The sequence below is a fragment of the Erpetoichthys calabaricus genome, chromosome 2, assembly GCF_900747795.2.
Source record: "Erpetoichthys calabaricus chromosome 2, fErpCal1.3, whole genome shotgun sequence".
Lineage (NCBI taxonomy): Eukaryota > Metazoa > Chordata > Cladistia > Polypteriformes > Polypteridae > Erpetoichthys > Erpetoichthys calabaricus.
In genome coordinates, this window is record NC_041395.2 from 232,802,040 (window position 1) to 232,823,080 (window position 21,041).

Here is a 21,041-nt window from a genome sequence, read left to right on the forward strand (position 1 = left end):
TATAATGTAGGTATGATGCAGGAATGATTGACCCCTATTCTTAGTCTAGCTTTTACTCTGGGTGAAGCAGGAAATTCCAGAGAGATGCATCAGAGCAGTGTTTCCCAACCTTTGCAGAGTAACAACCCAGTTTTTCACATGCTAGTGTGTCTGCGACCCACATGATCACCAGAGCATCCTTCCTGCTTTTCCTTCTTGGTAAATCGAGCACAAACATCAGAGCTGGGATTGGGGAGGTCATCCAGGATCAGCCACATTTTACCTGTGACACTGCAGCTGAGAATGGAGCATGATCATCAGAATGTTGGGTGTTTCACCAGGGGTAAGCCACGGCCCACATTTTGGGTAACACTGTTTTAGTACCATGTGGAAGGTAGGGCAAGTAAAGTGTAATATACAATAGGTGCATATACCTTAACCTTTCACTCCAATAGGTAAAGGCTACAATAAAAAAAGGATTACCAAGTAGTAGAGTCTTTACTTATCATAGCAAACACTTCCATTTGCCAGTAGTTTTGTGCTCTTTTGTAGTTGCTCTCTGTGCCTGCTCAGGGAAGTTTAGAATCTTGTTTTAGGTACAACAGTCACAGCAGCATGTTGTCTCTGAAGTTCTTCTTGGGGGAGCTTTACCAGACTATAGTCCCTCTGCCTGTTATGCATACTCCTTTAACCAATCATCTTTCAGCATTTGGTATTGGCTAATACACTTTTTTGCTAAGTGCCTTGTGGTGAAGTTACTTATTGTAAATGGTGAAACCCAGTTACTCAGTTGATGATGCAGACCTTCTGGTTTAACACAGCACACAAATTTGAAGAGCCTGTTGGGAAGCAGGGAAAGTTGAAACAGCCAAGGAACAAGGCAATTTGTCACCCAACCTGATTACCAATTTGCTATTAAACTCATAAATCATGTTACCTGAAAGGAAAAAATATAAAATGTTAAGTTTATTCGAGTGGTGAAAGTGTAAGCTTTCTCACCACAGAAATGCTGATACAAAATCATACATGTTCACACACACCAGAGCAGTAGGGTTTGGCTTTTTCTTATTTTGTGTTTGCAATATTCAGGGCATTTTGCTCAGGATGCTTTTACACTTTGTTTCTTATAATGTATTACAGAAATTAAAATAAATTTCAGGAAATATAAGCATCGTTAAAATGTATATGTTTAATAAAGTGCAGTAATATAACATTTAAAATGGAGAAAGGGTTACAAGCAACATTGTTTACAATTATCTTAGAATTTTAAAATATAACAAACATGCATGTAGACAGATTTTCAATTTTTACAAAAAAGTCAACTTAACATAAAGCAGTATACATTTCTGTAATAATATGTGCAAAACACTTAGAAAAACTGAAAATACCAAAACTTTCTTAAATTAAATGTTTGTGGTTAAATAGATTGTCTTTTGCACTTACTACTATACTAAATCCCTTGAAACAACCTCTGCATCTGAGATGATTTTATGACAGTAAGTGATTACTAAATGTGTTTTTAAAAAGTATTTATTGCATATAATATTTTTTATATATTTAATTAACGTATTAACCGGAAAATGTATTTGAACATCTTTCATTAAAAGCCCAAGGCCAAATGAGTATCCCTTTTAGTCAAGGTGTTCATTTTCTAAAATAAACATACAACTAGACTCTAGCCCTCACCATATATATTGCTAATATATCAAGGGTTATGCTCATAACAGTAATATCAAATTGAAATGATAGGAGGAATTAATACTAAAATTACAGATTTTATTAGATTTACTTAACAGCAGCACTGGGCACGTCAAGCCGACAGATTTCACTGGAGGTTAAAGACCGCTCCAGTATTTTTTTTGGGTGCATTTTCTTGGGTGCATGTGATGAAGAACATCCAAGAACAGTCTCTCAGAGAGAGCGTGGAAGAACATTTAAAGCACAGTGATAGAGAGAAACAAGGCACATTTGAATTAGCTATTGATACACTTGGAAATGATTATGATTGTGGACATCTTGTTTAACCTTCCATTACAGCATGCCAAAACACATTCCATTCTATAGGTATACGCACATCCATCCATATATTGTACATTAGTAACATTCAAATGGTTTGTTTTACTGCTTTTTTCTTTCCACCAGCCTGAATTATTGAGCATCAACTGAATGCAGTTTTAAAATGACCTATGAGTATTTAAGAGCAGGACCTGCACTCTTATTCAAAATAGAAGGCACAGCTGTATTACAATTAGTGTCATTCTTATATAGTTAAAGTTAAACCAAGAAAATATTTTTAAATTACCAATACTACTTCTTGAAATTGTAAGAATCCTATTGGAAACACCTTTAACTTACTGTAGTTTTGAGATATATTTCTTTTTAAACATTTTTGTATAAAAGTTCAAATTCCAGCAAGGCAGCAATGGATTTTTTTCTGTAGTTTAATTAGTTTAAGTAATGCACCATATTGGAGGTGATTATAAGGTGTGGCCAGGGCCGTCTTAACAGCATTATAGTCTCTATGCTTGTGGGGCCCCCTGGAAACTGCCCAGTGTGCCCATGCATTAAGATGGCCCTGGGTGTGGCTCTGTCCCATTTATTTCTGGTAAGAGCAATAGTGACAATTTACTTTTATTATAAATTAAAAACTAAGTAAATGCTTATCTTTAATTAGCTGCAAAACCACAACATTTTATTTGCACATCTTGTTTAAATGAGAGATTTCCAGCCACTTCACTACTCACTACATTCACGGAGTCATTCTACTCAACAGTATCATTTGTATCAATTGAATTTATTGGTATGTTTCATTCACTTGATTTGCTTGCTATATTAATTTTTTCCACGTGTAAAGCAAAGTGTTTATCAAAGTCAACCAGGTGTGTACAAGAATCCACTGTGATTCATGCAAAATAACAAGCAAAGGGGCTAAATTATCGTCTGATTTAAAAGATAACCAAACTACTTTGTGTCACATTAACAACGTAGTGCACTGTAAAATTAAATTAGAAAATCATGTCAGGGATTCAGTGAAGACTCAGCATTTTTAACTTTATTTATCTGGTAGACCTAGTTGAGGCAGTGAATCATAATTTTAAACCTGAACTTTCTCGTAAATGTGATTGGCTTCCACTGATGGGGCTTTGGGCATGTGTGAGACACAGTTATAAGGCTGCTACTTACTTAGAAGTTATAGCTATTTTTTAAGCAAACATGTCCTTCCCATTTATTAGAATGACAGCACTATTTATGTAGGTAATGGTTTATAAAGCAGTGGGCAGGTGCTAACAGATCAGAGGTATACAGTTAACAGAGAGAATCTAAAAAAAAGTGCCCTTAACAAAGTATAATAGTAAGGGCCATAGATTGCAGGATTAGTGTACTAGATGTAGAATACCAGCTGACCTTTTTATTCTATATTGAGAATGGACTCAAATAATGCCTATACAGTTGTGATATTGTGCTCAAAAGCAGATCACTCATGAAAGGAGTCTGCAAAGGAAGGTATGACTGGGGCAGAATAACAGACAGGGTGGAGTACGTCAAGGGACAATTGAGGACAGTGATGATGCTATAAGAGTTGTTTGATATTTGAATTTAAAGATGCAATTGAGTTAATGATATATACAGTAAATGACAAATGGGTATGTCATACAATAGCTTGCTTACTCATTTTGATTTGAAAACCTACCATTTTTAATTTGTAAAAATGCATCAAAGAAATACTTCTCCCAAAAATGATATTTGTTATATATTAAATACACCATGTAATTTGCTGTGGTGGCTATTTCAAAATTCTTAATCTCATTTTTTCATGCAGAATGGAGACAAAAAAAGTTTAGGACATAATAGAAGCCAATAAATATGTTTTACAGCAGCAAAGAATGTGAATAACAAAGACACGACTCTTGAGCAGTAAATGAGGGGAAAGGTGGGTCTTTAAGTCAAAATGTCATTTGGTATACTTTATTAATCTTTTCATGTGACTTTTGGAGGTCAGAGTGCATTACCATGAAGCTTCAGGTTTCCTGTTCATGATGTGCACAGATAATTCAGGAACTATTTAAAAATATTGTAGCAAAAAAACATGTTTTGCTCATTTTGTACATGTGATATGATAACTGATATGTGGATTATGTAACACAAGTAACATGATTTTTTTTTCTTTTTCCCACTTTTTTTACATTGTTTGTCATTCTACAGAGTTGGTCACTATCAACTTCTATCAGGTCAAACCTTTTTCTCTCCATTCTGCACAAAAACATTTCTTTTTTGGTCACCACTTTCAATGTATATGGGGTAAGTTAGGGCTGGACAATCTTTTAGGCAACACAGGCAGCTAAGGAACATTGTTTAGACACTAAGGAACCTGTTTATGTAACTCAAGAAGTACATACTCCGGAATCCCCTATCCACACTTTCCCCACCCCACCTCACTATAGACACTGATGGGTGCCATTTTGTTAACTCAAGGGGCGTGTGCTCCGTACACTGAGAAGCCACCACCATCCCCGATTGGTTCTCCAAGTCTAAAAATACTGAATTTGCTAAGGACACAGCTGGGCACCGTTTATGTTAAGTAACATAAACATGTTAAAATGTAAGTAACATTAAAAAAATATTATGGTTGGGTGGAGTATTCCTTTAAGCATATTGTCAGTGCTAGAATGTCATACTGTGCATGAAGAAATCAGGGTATATTAATACAAAGGATGAAATGGATGTATAACCTTGGTAATAGGTGACATTGAAGACTGAATGCTTCAGATAGAAAAAATGGCATGGAACAAGAATAGGACCTAGCAAAACCCCAGCAGACTGAGAGGAGCAAATGATGGCAGTAACATGCTGCCATGACAGGAGAGAAAGAAGGGCATCACCCTGTGTATGCCTTAAGGACATTAGGCAGGTTTACCTGCCAGATAGACTGAGAGAGAGAAGTCTGACTGGAGTGGAAGCTGACCGTGTTCCTCCAGGATGCTAAAGGTCACATGCTGTCAAGGCTGCCTGACTCTTTGCTATGGAAAAACAAGACGGAATCCAGTGAAGGAGATCAAAAGTGGAAAAACCTCTTTCCCACTAGAGGGCCCACTGGTCCCAACTGTGCTGTTTCTGGCTGAAGAAGTACAGAGCTACCATGGTGTCAGGAGCCAAAACATAATTTAGTGGATTGTGGCCCTAGAAATTTTACAGTGCTGTCCTTGAACCCCAAAAGATATTTTGGCGGTTATAGGAACTAGGAGATGAGTCAAAGCTCAGGCTTGGAAGGCTAGTAGACAAGAAGTTTAGAGATAGAGAGAGAGGAAGTAAAAGAGCAGATGAGTGTTATGGAGTGCCTTGTATTATTTTAATTTATACACAAATGAATCAGCATGATTTACTTCACATTTTTTACTTTCAATTTCATATAACTTCCTTGGTTAATTCTTCCCCTTTGCCCCAAAAAATACATTTTTAGGGTTCATATTGGCTTATTTTTGTGTCTAGGATCGTTATAAGAGAACCCACTTTCCTTAAAATCAAAATATATTTGAGTCTTATACTATGAGTTACTCTGGTTGGTAGACGAGATCTAGTCAGTCAAATTATTTATCCACAATGCAATTCTACCTCAGTCCAAAGTAATTAAAATGCAAAACATATTTTTAAAACTGTCATGATTATAACATCAATTTTACATACTTAAAGAGAATTTGACTGAAAAGACGTTACCCCTATCTGCTGACTGTTTTTAAGCATTCTTTAGTCTGTATTCTACTTCTGTTGAAGGTGAGGCATTTCTTGGCCTTGTTTTTTTTCACATTATTTCTGTATTAACATGGTATTTTTTTTCTTTAAATGATCACTCACACACTTTGATGGCTCTGCTTTATTCATTAATTTGTTAGAATTCTACAATGCATCTTTCTGTTTATCTATCCATCCTGTTGCTTGAAAGCTTGTGAACCCCTCCTATAATTTTTAAATAAGAAATTCATGTTTATGCAAAATTAGTCTTTACCTCTATAAAACAACAGGCTTTAATCAAACATTATGTATATTGTTTTATATACATAAATGCAACATAAAAAATAATAATTAGGATTTAAATAAGACTTGTCTTGTGTGCAAAAGTAAGCAAACTACAGTGCTCATTAGCTCAATCAATGAGGCAAGTATAACTGTAACTGTGTGTTAAAATAATTGGGTACCAAATGAACCAAGCACCAGAGTACGGTTTGAGAAGCAGTATGTCAGTCTACAAATATAGAAAGACCAAGGTAGCTAGATATGTACGTGCACAGAAAGCTATTGCATAGGATGTCCAAAAGAGCACCTGCACTACATGCATTGATCTTCAGAATGTCTTGTTTCAGGTGATTTTCAGGTTTGTTCTTCAAAAACATACCTTTGATCACACTTTGTGGATCCCTTTTCACAGTCTGGTTTACAGACTTTGGTGGATGAGGAATATCCTTAGATCCTTGTTCTTATTTTCATTCTCCACTCCAGAATTTAGGAGTTTCAAGTAATCACCATCAGCAGTGGTTAAATAAATCAGTCATCCAGTATTTAAAACCAACTGAACAGCTGTGGCATTCATTGGAGTGCAGCATGGAGAAATTTATTAATCTCAGAAAACAATATCATGGCTCAAATTAAGTCTGAAAGACAGTCATGGGGATTCTGTAGATTTTTTAACACTTTTCTCTATAAGGACAAGTCTAAAGTTGAAATTGAAAGTCAAAAATCTTTTTGATATTTGTTATATTTTTCATTTGCCTGTTCCCATTTTTCTTTAACAACAATAAAAATGTTTACAAAACAATTGTGTCCCAAGAAAAAGTTTAAAAGTTCAACAAAAACCTTAAATTGCAAACAGCAAAAAAGAAATTGCATGTTTTCAAATTGGCCAGTCATTTCAACTTGGTAGGCATGATGCAGAAAGACTAATCATGCAAGACAAGTGCTTATTCTGGACCAAATAAAGTATTTTGAAAAGGAGAAAGAAAAAAAATCAAAACCCAAGGAAACGTGAAAGACTAATCAATAACTATAGCAAATCTTTGGTAGGTGTAATAATTCCTAAAGATTGAGCCTTTGCTTTTTGTACTTAATTACTTTTGCACACAAAAATCGTTGAGTTTCTGTTAACTTAACATAATAATAAAACAAAATGTGTACCCATCATTCACATATCTTTATTAAACATTGAATTTAATATATTTTTTACCTTGTTCTTGTAAGGCCTGATAAATGAAAGGTCCAAATGCTTTCAAGCACCACTGTATGCATATGAGACATTATTATGTTTTTTTATTTCATTTTGTCATAACAAAGAGTGTAGAAGAATTCAGATATGTCGACGTCTTTGTGCCGCTCTGTGTCGGACTTGTTTAGCAGACAAATAAATAGGCTGTTTTCCAAACTTTTCCATGATCTCTCTGATTCGAGACATGTTTGTTCTCCTAAGAAAAAAGTCACACTGTGTAGCTCCCATTTCATAGTCCACTTCACAGACTTTAGTGGCTAAGGAGTATCCTTCTGCTCTTGCTGTGACTTTATACTCTCCTGGATTAAGGAGTCTCCAGTAGTCTCCATCAGCAGCTGTTGAATACATTAATAAGCAAGTGTATAAGTGGAGCAAAAAATAGTAACATAACAAATAGATACTGTAGCTTCAGTGTTCACAGGTTTAGTAGTATAAATAAGATAAACCATCTGGGCATATAATAGACTACTGTGTTACTGTCACCTTTGGAATAGAATAAGTGATAGGCAGTGAAACTTGCATTTAAATAGTCCCTGTAAAATTGTGGTAGATAATTGTCTTGTGATGTTGCATGTTTAAATAGTATGTAGCCTGGTTTCTTCTGTGTGTGCACACTGTTTTGTCTTATTTGTACTACTTGTACCCTGTGAGCTTCGTCATTTCATCTCTCTGTATACTTGCATATGGTTGAGGTGACAATAAAGTTTACTTTGACTTTGAAATAGCACATTATGTGCTCCAAATTACTCCGTGGCATTTTTTTACTTTTAGAAGTGTATGTTGATAACTCTCCCTGTGTTGTCTTTGTTGTGTCCTCTTTAATAGTTCAGTCTTGATTTTATTGCAAATCCTCATGATATGTCTACTTGCCATGCTGCCTTCTAATGGCATAGTCAGAAACCTTTTAAAATAATCCTGAAAACAGTACCACAAGCAACATGAGACTCTACTTATTTATATTATACTAGCCAATCCGCGGCGTAGCATACGCCGCATAATTATTTATTGATGGGTGAACTCTTCCTGAAAGACACAGTTTTCCAAATGGGGTGGGTTTGAGGATACAACTGTTAGTGAATGAAAAGATGGAACTCTGGAGAGAGCAACATACAATTGTCCATGACTGAAAACTGGTTTTGGCAGATACAGGCACATCTTTTTGAAATTTTGGCCCTGTGCCTTATTAATTGTCATTGCGAAGGCCAATCTAACAGTAAATTGTCTGCGTGTAAAAGTAAAAGGCAAATTTGAACCTGATGGGGTTAGGGATATCTCGGAAGTGAATGGTGATAGTAGCTGGAAGCATTTGAGACATTGCCACAATTTCTGTCTCGCCACCATAAACTCCGGAAGTATTCATGTAGTCAGCGTATTGTTGAACAGATACGCTCTGTCATGCGTACCCCATGGTCTTACAGTTGGTGGGCAGGGCTCTGCTCATGCCTCGAGAGCGAGGGCGGATGCAGGAGGAGAGTTAGAGTTGGCGGGCACGAGCTCTGTCGTGCGTACCCCATGATGCGGGAGGAGGGTTAGAGTTGGCGGGCGGGGCTCTGTCTTGCATGCGTGCGTATCCCATAGTCGGGCGACTTGGTGGATTATATATAGAAAAGCAGCCGGAACCGAAAAGAACAATGAAAAGTCAACGTGGCTCAGAGGTGCATGTGGACTATAGCAGAGACGAAAGCGACTGAGGTGTTGCGTGCCTCGAGAGCGAGGGTGGACTCGGGAGTAGGGTTAGAGTTGGCAGGCGGGGCTCTGTCGTGCGTATCTCATGACGCGGGAGGAAGGTTAGAGTTGGCAGACAGGGCTCTGTCATGCGTATCCCATAGTCTTAGAGTTGGTGGACGGGGCTCTGTGAGTTGGCAGGCGTGGCTCTGTCGTGCGTATCCCATGGTCTCTGTCTTGCGTGCCATGGTCGGCTGCTTAGTGAATTGTTGGAGGACGGGGCTCTGTGAGTTGGCGAGCATGGCTTTGTCTTGCATGCGTCTTGCTTGCCATGGACTTAGTGAATTATATATATAGATAGAGCAATAAAAGTGTCTTCTGTTGTTGGAGCAGATTATACTTGTGTATGTAAACACCAGATTTAGAATCTTTGTATGTAATACTTCAATATGTCCTCTTAAAAAACTGGTTTATTATTTTTTCAGTTTGAGAAATAAACATATCCGTAAGCAAACCAGCTGAATTGGACAATGACGTTACAACACTTAAGCTGTGGTATTTGCTAATTTAATATTTTAATAAATATTCTCTAATAAAGAAATAACAATATATTTATACACATTCAAGATAAAGTTAAAAGGGATTCTTTACTTTGTGTAATTTGATTATCACACTGTTACAAATTGGGTAACTTTGGGCATTGTATAAGTAACATCTGAAAACTGTGAAAAGTCCTAGTGCACAGAATGTCAGTTTTAGTGAACACCTAAAACCTGATGTGTGCAAGGCCACTTGTAGTCCAGAAGTATGTAAGTGATTGAGAATCCTGGCTCTAGTGTATATAATTATTTACATAACTCATATTTAAAACAAATTATATTCTAGCACACTTTGATAAAGTAATATATGTTGTCTTACCTGTTCGAATATCATGATTGATTCCTTCCACAGCTACAATTGCATTAGGAATGCCCTTTCCCTGTACGTCTCTTACAACACCTTTGATACCCCTGTGCACCTGAATGAAAGAGTACAGGGTGAAAGAGAAAAATTGATGTACAGACAGAACCTTCAGTTCAGTTATACTGAGCTAAAGGCATTTACTAAAATGTAGTCATATATTTACAATTTTAATGTATGTTACAGTTGCATATATTATCTGCACAGTATAATAGTATATAAAGTCAATTTTTAATATGCAGGCTTTTTTCATATGCTTCAGATGTCTGGTAAATGTTCACAACAATGTAAATATGCATTTGAATGAAATATAAGAAAATGTTGAAATAATTAAGGCAAAATATTTATTGTATGTTCATTGCAGTATCAGAAGAGTGTAGTAAAGACTGCTTTTTTTATTCATGTACATTTTATGAAAAGTCTTGAAATGTAAAATCTTTAAATAAATTTCTTGTGTTATGTCATGGCCCATTGGCTGTGCATGTGTTAGTTTATACATTTACGTTTTCAAAACAATTAATGCTTATAGTTTGATGTCAAAATTAGGCTGAGATTTTTACATGCTATTTCCAGCACATATTGGGATTTTTTTTATGGCCTTTTCATTAAAACAAACATAGAAATACTTAGGAAAAAGGAAAAGGGAAATTGCTATTAGGGATAGAAAACATAATATCAGACTACTTTTTAATAATGATGTCATATACTGCTAGAGGTTACCCTTTCTGAACCTAGTAATATGAACTTTGTTTCTGTAGTGCAATCTGCCAAACAGTGGAGTTTAGAAGAGTTCTTGCTAAATAAGCTTGGAGTCCTGTACTATGGCTCAGATATTATTAGAGCAATTTTAGGTACTGATCGTGAATAGGCTTATGACATTTACAAGCATTTCCAATAATCACAATCTACTAAGCACTGTTTAAAAAGAATTGACATGGCTTGAATGACTTCTCTTCCAAAACATGAAACATGAAGTATATTAAATTATGTACAGTATGTTTACACAAGATTAAGGTATTATGTTTTCAAGACATAACTCCAAAAACTGAGCACCTGCACGCAACCTAAATTGTAAATGAAACATTGTTGGCAACAAACTTGCCTTTTATAAGACATACCCAGAAAATCTTGTTAAACTGGTAAAGTTCAACAATCATAAACTCCTGGTTGCATTCGTATTTACATTGTACCTGTTCCATGTAGTTTGCACCAGTTTTAATTATTAATGTGTAAGCCTCTGAAGGTTTTAATGTCTATAATTTGTATTACAAATATTAAATAAAGTGTATCTTACAAAGCAGGGGTCTCCAACTCCAGTCCTGGGGCATCATGTATAAACGGTGCATACGCACAAAAATGTTGCGTAAGCCCATTTCCGCACTCACATTGCGATGTATAAAACCTAAACTTGGCGTAAACCCACACACATTTTCATGCCAGCTAAATGCTTGGCGTACGCAAGTTCTCCGCTCGGTTTTGCAAACTGGCAGCACCCAGTATCAAAGCAGTGCTTTTGTTCCAGTGTGGTTTCCCTTTTTTTTTTTTAAACCCACATCTCTGACGCGGCTTAATCAAATACACTGAAATTAACTGCTGTGGTGGATGGCCGGGACACCCCTTCAGTATATGTTCAGGGGAGCAGCCATGGACTATTCAATATTTTCCCCTGGATGCTAGAAGGCAACCCCCCTGGGTTGGAGTGGTGCCTCGGTCTCTCGCAGCAGGGATCCATGGGATTTGGAGTTTGGTGCAGCCCTGTTGGGTCCTGCAGGCTCCGCCAGGGAGTGCTGCAGCTGGGACTCCTGAGCCCTTATGGGCAGTGTTTTCACCACACCCAGAAGTGCAGCCACAACTAGGGAATCAAGCGCCTGGAGCACTTCAGGGTGCCTTATAAAAGGAGCCAGCAGCCACCACTGAGGGGGTTGAGTTGGGTGGAGGAGAACAACACTTGCCGAGAGGAGTGGTGGTGAAAAGTGTGCTTTTCTTTGGGTTTGTTGGTGTGCTTTGACATGGACCCCTGGTGAAGACAATAAAATCATTTTTCTTGATTTTAACGTGTCTCTGTTATCAGTCTGTGTCAGGTCAGGCGCCTTTCATGCCGCATATTGTTTACCAGCAAAATACCCGTGCTTCGCAGCGGAAAAGTAGTGTGTTAAAGAGATTATGTAAACATATATATACATATACATATATACATATATATATACATATCTACATATACACATATCTACATATACATATATATACATATATATATATATACATATACACATCCACATATATATACATATATATATATATACACATATCAACATATATATACACATACATATACACACATACATACACACACATATACATATATACACATACACATACATACATACACATACATATATATATATATACACACGTACATACATACATACACACATATACAATATATATATATATATATATATATACATACAGACACATATATATACATATTTACATATCTACATATATATATACATATCTACATATATATACACATATATATATATATATATATATATATATATATATATATATATATATATATATATATATATACATATCTATACTAATAAAAGGCAAAGCCCTCACTGACTCACTCACTCACTGACTGACTGACTCACTCATCACTAATTCTCCAACTTCCCGTGTAGGTGGAAGGCTGAAATTTGGCAGGCTCATTCCTTACAGCTTACTTACAAAAGTTAGGCAGGTTTCATTTCGAAATTCTACGCGTAATGGTCATAACTGGAACCTCTTTTTTGTCCATATACTGTAATAGACTGCAGCTCGATGGCCGTGGGAGGCGGAGTTGTGTATCGCGTCATCACGCCTCCCACGTAATCACGTGAACTGACTATGAACGCAGTACGTAGAAAACAAGGAAGAGCCCCAAAAAACGTTGAAGAAAACATTCATTACACAATTGAGAAGGCAGTGAAACAATAAGAAGCGAGCGAGTGACGCATACAAGCATATTCATAAGAGCAGCTACTGCGGAAATAAAGCACGGTGTAAACCTAAAGTTTAAATTAAGTTTATAGAAACGCTCCCGCTGCCGTTTGCAATACCATATTCGCGACATACAAGTTTAATGAGAAGACACGAGGTATAAACGAGACTTTGGATCACTTTGTAACGGAGTTAAAATTGCTGTAGCGAGAAACTTTTAAGTGCCAGGTCTTAGCTAACATCAAATAAAGCCGTGGACATCGCAACATCACACAAGAGCGCGACTCACGTGACTTGACTGAATGCAGCACAAGTGATCACTTCGATGAATCAAACCTGTTCAAAAAACACATTACACAATTGATAATGTAAGAAAAGAATATGAAGCGACTGACGCATACAGACATTTTCATGAGTGCAGGTACTTTGGAAACAAAGCACCGTGTAAACCTAAAGTTTAAATTAAGTTCATAGACCTACAAAAGGTTGCCATTGATTTGAGGCAAGATTGCTTTTCTCCTGTACAACTATACGTTGCATTCTCAACAGTAAGCTTGCACGGCTTGGTCATATTACAACCGGAGTGCTGAACTGACAACGTGGTATACAAAGAAAACTATAACAATCGTAATAAACGAACAATAAAACAGCGGAGAACCCGTGGATTAAATAAAAAGGTTGCTTCCTTGGCGAAGCAAGGAAAAAGGATGACCTTATATGGCGTTCGTTTATAAAACAGCGGAGAAGCTGTTTAAAGGCTGCTTCACAGAAAAACAGCAGAGCACCTTATATGAGCAGGCGGTCAGCTAAAGAAGGGAATCAATAAATAACTATAATGTTAATAAACGAACAAAAAATAGCGGAGAATCCGCAGATTACATAAAGGAAATGGGTACCTGAACAGAAAAGTGAGTCTCAAATAGCTACACAATAACTATAACAATCGTTATAAACGAACAATAAAACAATACAGAACCGCTAAGCAAGGAGAAAGGACGGCCTTATATTGAGTTCGTTTATAAAACAGCAGGGAGGCTGTGTAAAGGCAGCTTCACAAAAAAACAGATCCTTAACAAATTGTTATTGGTATATTTTCCCTCCTATATATCTCCGCTGTTTTATTGTTTGTTTATTACGATTGTTATAGTTCTCTTTGTATACCACGTTGTCAGTTCAGCACTCCGGTTGTAATATGACCAAGCCATGCAAGCTTACTGTTGAGAATGCAACGTATAGTTGTACAGGAGAAAAGCAATCTTGCCTCAAATCAATGGCAACCTTTTGTAGGTCTATGAACTTAATTTAAACTTTAGGTTTACACGGTGCTTTGTTTCCGAAGTACCTGCACTCATGAAAATGTCTGTATGCGTCAGTTGCTTCATATTCTTTTCCTACATTATCAATTGTATAATGTGTTTTTTGAACAGGTTTGATTCATCGAAGTGATCACTCGTGCTGCGTTCAGTCAGTTCACGTGAGCCGCTCTCTTGTGTGATGTTGCGATGTCCACAGCTTTATTTAATGTTAGCTAAGACCCGGCACTTAAAAGTTTCTCGCTACAGCAATTTTAACTCTGTTACAAAGTGATCCAAAGTCTCGTTTATACCTTGTGTCTTCTCATTAAACTTGTATGTCGCGAATATGGTATTGCAAACGGCGGCGGGAGCGTTTCTATAAACTTAATTTACACTTACGGTTTACACCGTGCTTTGTTTCCGCAGTAGCTGCACTTATGAATATGCTTGTATGCATCACTCGCTCGCTTCTTATTGTTTCGCTGCCTTCTCAATTGTGTAATGAATGTTTTCTTCAGCGCTCTTTGGGGCTCTTCCTTGTTTTCTACATACTGTGTTCACAGTCAGTTCACGTGATTACGTGGGAGGCTTGATGACGCGATACACAACTCCGCCTCCCACGGCCATCGAGCTGCAGTCTATTACAGTATATGGACAAAAAAGAGGTTCCAGTTATGACCATTACGCGTAGAATTTCGAAATGAAACCTGCCTAACTTTTGTAAGTAAGCTGTAAGGAATGAGCCTGCCAAATTTCAGCCTTCCACCTACACGGGAAGTTGGAGAATTAGTGATGAGTGAGTCAGTGAGTGAGTGAGTCAGTGAGGGCTTTGCCTTTTATTAGTATAGATTAGTTTATGGCATCTGATTGTAATTAACCTGTAACAAATATAATGGTCAAACTATTCCAAATACCATAGCTGCTTTAGCATTGTTACTCTTAGTGTACCACTCAGAGTATTTATCCCACTGTATCTGAGTGTGGAATCAAAGCTCTACAGCAGCTGATCGGAAACAGAATTATCGGTATACAGCATCAAGCACACGCTGCCTCAGCTATGAGCACAGTCTATTGAACTGCTCTCAAATGGCAAGCGCTTCAGAGCCTTTCCTGTATGGACCTCGCAGTTCAGAAAAAGTTTCATCCCAAGAACTATAAACGCACTCAATCAGTCCATCAAGTGCTCCTTGCAGAACTATTTGTACTTGTTAGTACAATGACCTCACTGTAAACTTGCAATGCAGTTATAATATTGCACAACCTGAGCCATTTTATAAAGAGCGTATTTACGTATGATGACGATATCATGTTTATGATGAAATGCAGCAAAATATGTTTATTACATTATACAGATAAAATGTTAACATCATTTAAATAATCTATATTGTTACTAATTAAAAATGTGAGGACACGGTGGTGCAGCGCTAGCGACAATCTGGTGCCCCGTTCAGAGATTGTTCCTGCCTCGCGCTGTATTCTTGCTGGGGCTGGTGCGACACTGGAAGGATAGATGGATAGAATAAGTAAACATGTACTACAAAGATATTTCAATGTTCCCTAAAAGTTTTGAAGAATCGTTGTTCTAAGCTTACAGATGGCATAACATCTATTACAGAGCTGATTGTGTGGCAATTGGCTACTTGGAGAAAGAAAAGGAAAGACAGGAATTGGGCGTTAGCATGTTTGAAAGAGACAGTACTTCTGCAATAAATTATTTCATTGAAGGTCATGCATGGCGCAGCAAGCATCTTGCCGGAGGCATGAACAATCTCTGGACAGGGCGCCTGCTTGTCACTATCACTGCGCCACCGTGTTCCCATGTTTAATACATGCTTTAACTTCTATCATCATGAAAATGATATCAAGTATACATCTCAGTATTTAAATTAATCAGAGAACTGTAATATCACGAATGTAATGGATTCTGTGTCCTGTCAGAGGAAGAGAAAGCCTGTTTAAGAAGCACATAGTGATTCACACACATAGAGCACATAGAAGAACACATACAAAACAAAGCATTTAACGTGCTACTTTAGTTACGATGGTATTTGAGAAACTAGTAAGTTAAACGATTTAAAGATGAAGTTTATGATGTTCTACTTTAATGACAAAATAAGCTACGTGATTAAAGTGGAAATTTCGAGATTAAAGTTGACATTTCAAGCTTTTATCCCACTGTGTGCCTATTTTTTTTCTTTTCTCTGTACCCTAATAAGCTTTCATATTGTAGCGGGGCCACATAGTTAGTGTTAAATGTCAGTTCTGAGTGCGTCTCGTTTCATTGTCCCGTTTTACTGTTTATGTGTATCAGTTAATGCCGTCCCCGTAAAGGGGGACGGATGATGGAAGGAGACCACAGCCACAAACCTGGAAAACACCTGTTTACAATTAATCAATCACAGCCTTCACAGGACTATTTAAGCCAGCAGGAGGAGAAGGAAGGAGGGAGGAGAGAAGGAGATTTTTTTTTCACATTCATGACCACGAGCCAACTGTACCTGTTATTTTCTATATCGCGCATATCCATCCAGTTTGTTTTTCCATCTGCCGGACTTGCTTCAAGGACCTCACCACGAGAGACCCCGGGGTCGGACTTAATCATCCACCATACACCGAGGATTCACGGTGAGGCTGCCCATTTTTTCCGGGGAGAATCAAACGTCTCAATTTCACTAATTCAGTCAACGGCTTTCAGGACAGTTTCTTTATTACCGGACTCAGGTTCACAAGCATTCAGTTTATCAGTCATTGTTGTTATTCGTGTTGTGTGTTTATATGTTACAGGGACAAGGGAGGGTTTTTGTTGTATTTATATTTGGGGTGTTATAGTTATATTTGGTGGTGTCTTGCTGTTGCTGGGGTGGAGGGATATTTATATTTATATGTTTCTATTTTTTGCATGTCTTGTTTCACTTAATACATATAATCCGTTTAAATTTTACATCCTGTTTTTGTACTTATCTTTTCACCGTTGATTGTGGGGGAAAAGTTTAATTGGTTAGAAGTACGGCTTGATAATTAGATTATTTCTCAGTAAATTATCCAGGTCACAGGTCTTGGAAGTGTAGCTGCCGGCTGGGTAAAGTGGTCGGCCGTTACAATATGACACTCAGACGGTGGGCTATGACTCGCCTTTTCACGGCAACTTTTATATCTGACAACTTCTTTTTTATTTCGAGCACTGTGCGACTTTGTGAATTTGAGCTTTCAAGTTTCTCCAATACCACTGTTTAAACCAACAAATAGTATGTTTTTCCTTGCCTCCACTTGGTACGGCGTTATGCATGAGGCCCCTGGAGAGCTACTGTAGCTACAGGTTTTCATTCTAACCCTTTTCTTAATTAGTGACCAGGTTTTGCTGCTAATTAACTCTTTGCCTTAATTTTAATTGATGCACATCTTAAGACTCAGGCCCCTTAATTATTTCTGCTGTACTTAATTAGCATCCAAACAATATTAAGTCACAAAATGTACCAACACATAAACAACAACCTGCGTGCATCACACAATAACTGAAAATAAAGAAAGGTGAAGGCCTCAGTAATGTTGATCTGCTCAGGTCCACAAAACATTTTTACAGCGCTCTTAAAAAAGAAAATCAACAGTTTTGGAAATGTCTGACATGAAGAATAGGGCACCATGGAATTAAATAACGGGTTTAATTAGCAACGAGAATTGGCTTCAAATTAAGAAACTGAATGAAGTGAAGTTGGTTGGAGTTTGAGGCTCCAATTTAGTTGGTTATCTGATGGCTCACTTCACATCAAATTTATGTTTAGGTGCTGTTTAAGGAAAAAAGAATCAATTCAGTGGTCAGAGTCTCAGGAAAAGTCAATTAAAATAAAGCAGCAAAAACTGGTCACTAATAAAGAAAAGAGTTAGAATGAAAACTTGCAGTGACAGTAGCTCTCCAGGACTGTAGTTGGAGACCCCTGCTATAAAAGATCTAAAGTATGATACCTTGATAAAGACGCAACAGACAGTAGCCCTTCTACTTCCATCTGTCTCATGTACTGATAACCCATTCAGAATGTTTAGCCATTATATTGTTGCTGTGTTTACCTGCACTTTGTAGATGTTGTTGCACTTTTCATTGCTAGCCTTGCTGTCTTGCAGCACTAATCAACTCCCTTAAAATCTTAAAGTACAAGCAGGCAATTTTTACTCAAAAATAAGATTGCTTGGTTTTCTCAGTAGAACCCTGCCTCTCTTCCTTAATCTCTGTGTGAGCAGGTTTTCGATAACATTTAAATGAAGTTGTACTTGCATCCAGCATTTATTTTCAAAAGAAGACTTATTGTTACTTGAAAGCATTTGAAAACAGTACAGGAAAAGATATTTTAGCTAGACCTGCAGATGGTAGGACAAGATTCCCGGTAAAGACATAACATGCATAGGTCAAAAGGTAAAAAGTCAAAAAGGAAACTGATACCATGATTTAAGTAGACGTTAAAAAATATATGCACAGCATGTGTTGCTCTGAAATCTTATAATACTCATAATTGTTCATTTTTTGATAGAAAGCAAAATCTTGGATTTTGGAAGGTGTACATTGTATTCTTAAATTCCTCCTGGGTTATATTCTGTATATTATGTGATGGCAACAGGATTGTGTTGGTACAAAATGGCCATTGAATCTTAAAGAACAACAAAATAACGGCATCCATTATAACTTAAATTGTAGGAAAAAAATATAAACAAATAACTAAATCAAATAATTTTTTTGGTCATATTCTTGAATAAAAGCACACTTATTTTGTTATACCTTTTGTGAAGGTGCTTATTTGATATTTGGACTTCAGTCTTCACACATTATACACTTTACATCAACATTTTGTCGTTATTACTATAACATAAAAAAGTTTCTGTTTTAGTTATATGCTCAACATTTCTTGCCTCGCATTTTCTCTCATCCTACATTTACCCAGATCGTTATAGACATGGAACCCACATGAAATTTATGCATTCCAAATAACAATATATTATTTACCCTACACAATTCTAGACACCTCACTCCAAGATATACACAGACTTCAGTTATGAGAATTTTGTGTCCAACTTCAGCTGCCTTGGTGCGGGATAGGATAGCAGGCCTGTAGCCGACTGACACATTTGCAAAACAAAGGTTGTGATGAGGTGGTGCGAGGGAATTTTTTTCAAGGCAAAGAAGTGGAATATTCTTCAATGACCAAGTCAATCAACTAACCTCAACTCAATTGGATATGGATTTCAGTTGCTGAAGACAAAACTGAAGGCAGAAAGTCCAACAAACAAGTGGCAACTGAAGACAGCTGCAGTAAAGGCCTGGAAAAGCATTAAAAGTGTGGAAACCCAGCACTTGGAGAAGGCCATGGGTCCCAGATGATTTTCAACCAAGTATTGAAAATGATTGTTATATTCATGATTATTTTAGTTTATCCAAAGACTTTTGAGCCCATGAAAATGGGGGGTGGGGTAATAATGCTTAAAAACTTAAACTCTAATGTGTCTGTGTATCTTTCTTTTTTTTTTTTTTTGTAAAGATCTGAAAAGGGTGAGCCCATATATTTTAGGCAACTTTAGCAAAAATGTTCATTCTTTTTATTTGTAGCTTTCACTTATTATGAAAGTGAAGTTATGTCATGTCTTACAATAATTTGAAAGTTGTAGCATTAAGTTTTTGGAGTTTGTTTCAAGTAACAGGTCAATTTATAATGATAGGAATGTAATAAAATCATCTGTCAGTAACATCCATCCATCCATTTTCCAACCCGCTGAATCCGAACACAGGGTCACGGGGGTCTGCCGGAGCCAATCCCAGCCAACACAGGGCACAAGGCAGGAACCAATCCCGGGCAGGGTGCCAACCCACTGCAGGACACACACAAACACACACCAGGGCGAATTTAGGATCGCTAATCCACCTAACCTGCATGTCTTTGGACTGTGGGAGGAAACCGGAGCGCCCGGAAGAAACCCATGCAGACACGGGGAGAACATGCAAACTCCACGCAGGGAGGACCCGGGAAGCGAACCCGGGTCTCCTAACTGCAAGGCAGCAGCGCTACCACTGCGCCACCGTGCCGCCATCTGTCAGTAACAAGTGACTTAAATTGCAAATAGTTAAACAGACTTTCAAACATAAAGGCAATGAAGTGAAGAGGACTGCTAGATTACCTTTAAAACAGCAGAATCTCACTTTTTTTTTGTTAAAAATGACATGGATATGCTATTTTACAATATGTGTGCAATCTCAGTATAAGGATTAATACTCAAGAAAATTCTTGGCTTAAAAATAGACGTATCAGGTAAATTTTAAGGCTTTTGCCAGAAGAATCAGGCACTGTTTTTTTGTTGTTTTTTTTATTTATAAAAATGCTTAATTTGCAATTAAGAACACAATATGCCATGACAAACTGTTACATGCAATTATTTAGAGAAAAGCCAAGCAAAATGACACCTTTTATTGGCTAACTAGAAAGATTACAATATGCAAGCTTTCGAGGCAACTCAGGCCCCTTCTTCAGGCAAGATGTAATACAGAAACTGAAGTTTCCTATGTTTATATACACACTCTAGGACAAGAAACAACATTGGTAAATCTTTAAATGAGAGATTTTGTATGTAAAAAATTAATAGATTCATTCAGGCTAGGGTTAATTTAGCAAGAGAGAAAAGAACAATGTATTGTCAAGATCTCTGAAGCAGTCTGCACTCTATGTGGGAGAAATTGGACAAACACTCCGCCAGAGAATGAACTTACACAGGTTCCACATTAAACATGGCAACACAGATGTTCCTGTGGCAGCCCACTTCAACAGCCATGGACACTGTGAGAAGGACTTTAAGGTCACAGTGCTTATGGGCAACTTCAAAACACAGCAAGAGAGAAAAGAATGGGAAGTTAAACTCATGCTAAAATT

At 37.2% G+C, this 21,041-nt stretch overlaps 1 protein-coding gene across 1 annotated transcript in view; it reads right to left on the reverse strand.

Moving 5' to 3' along the window:
• Positions 1 to 1,150: 1,150 nt before the first annotated feature.
• LOC114646877 (inactive carboxypeptidase-like protein X2) overlaps positions 1,151 to 21,041 on the reverse strand; it is a 357,898-nt gene continuing 338,007 nt past the window's right edge. Inside the window, exons 13-14 of the mRNA XM_028795245.2 lie at positions 9,815 to 9,914; positions 1,151 to 7,566 (exon numbers count right to left, since the gene is read on the reverse strand). Of these exons, the coding sequence (XP_028651078.1) occupies positions 7,313 to 7,566; positions 9,815 to 9,914 (354 nt within the window). The 3' untranslated portion in view covers positions 1,151 to 7,312. The remainder of the gene's footprint in view (positions 7,567 to 9,814; positions 9,915 to 21,041) is intronic.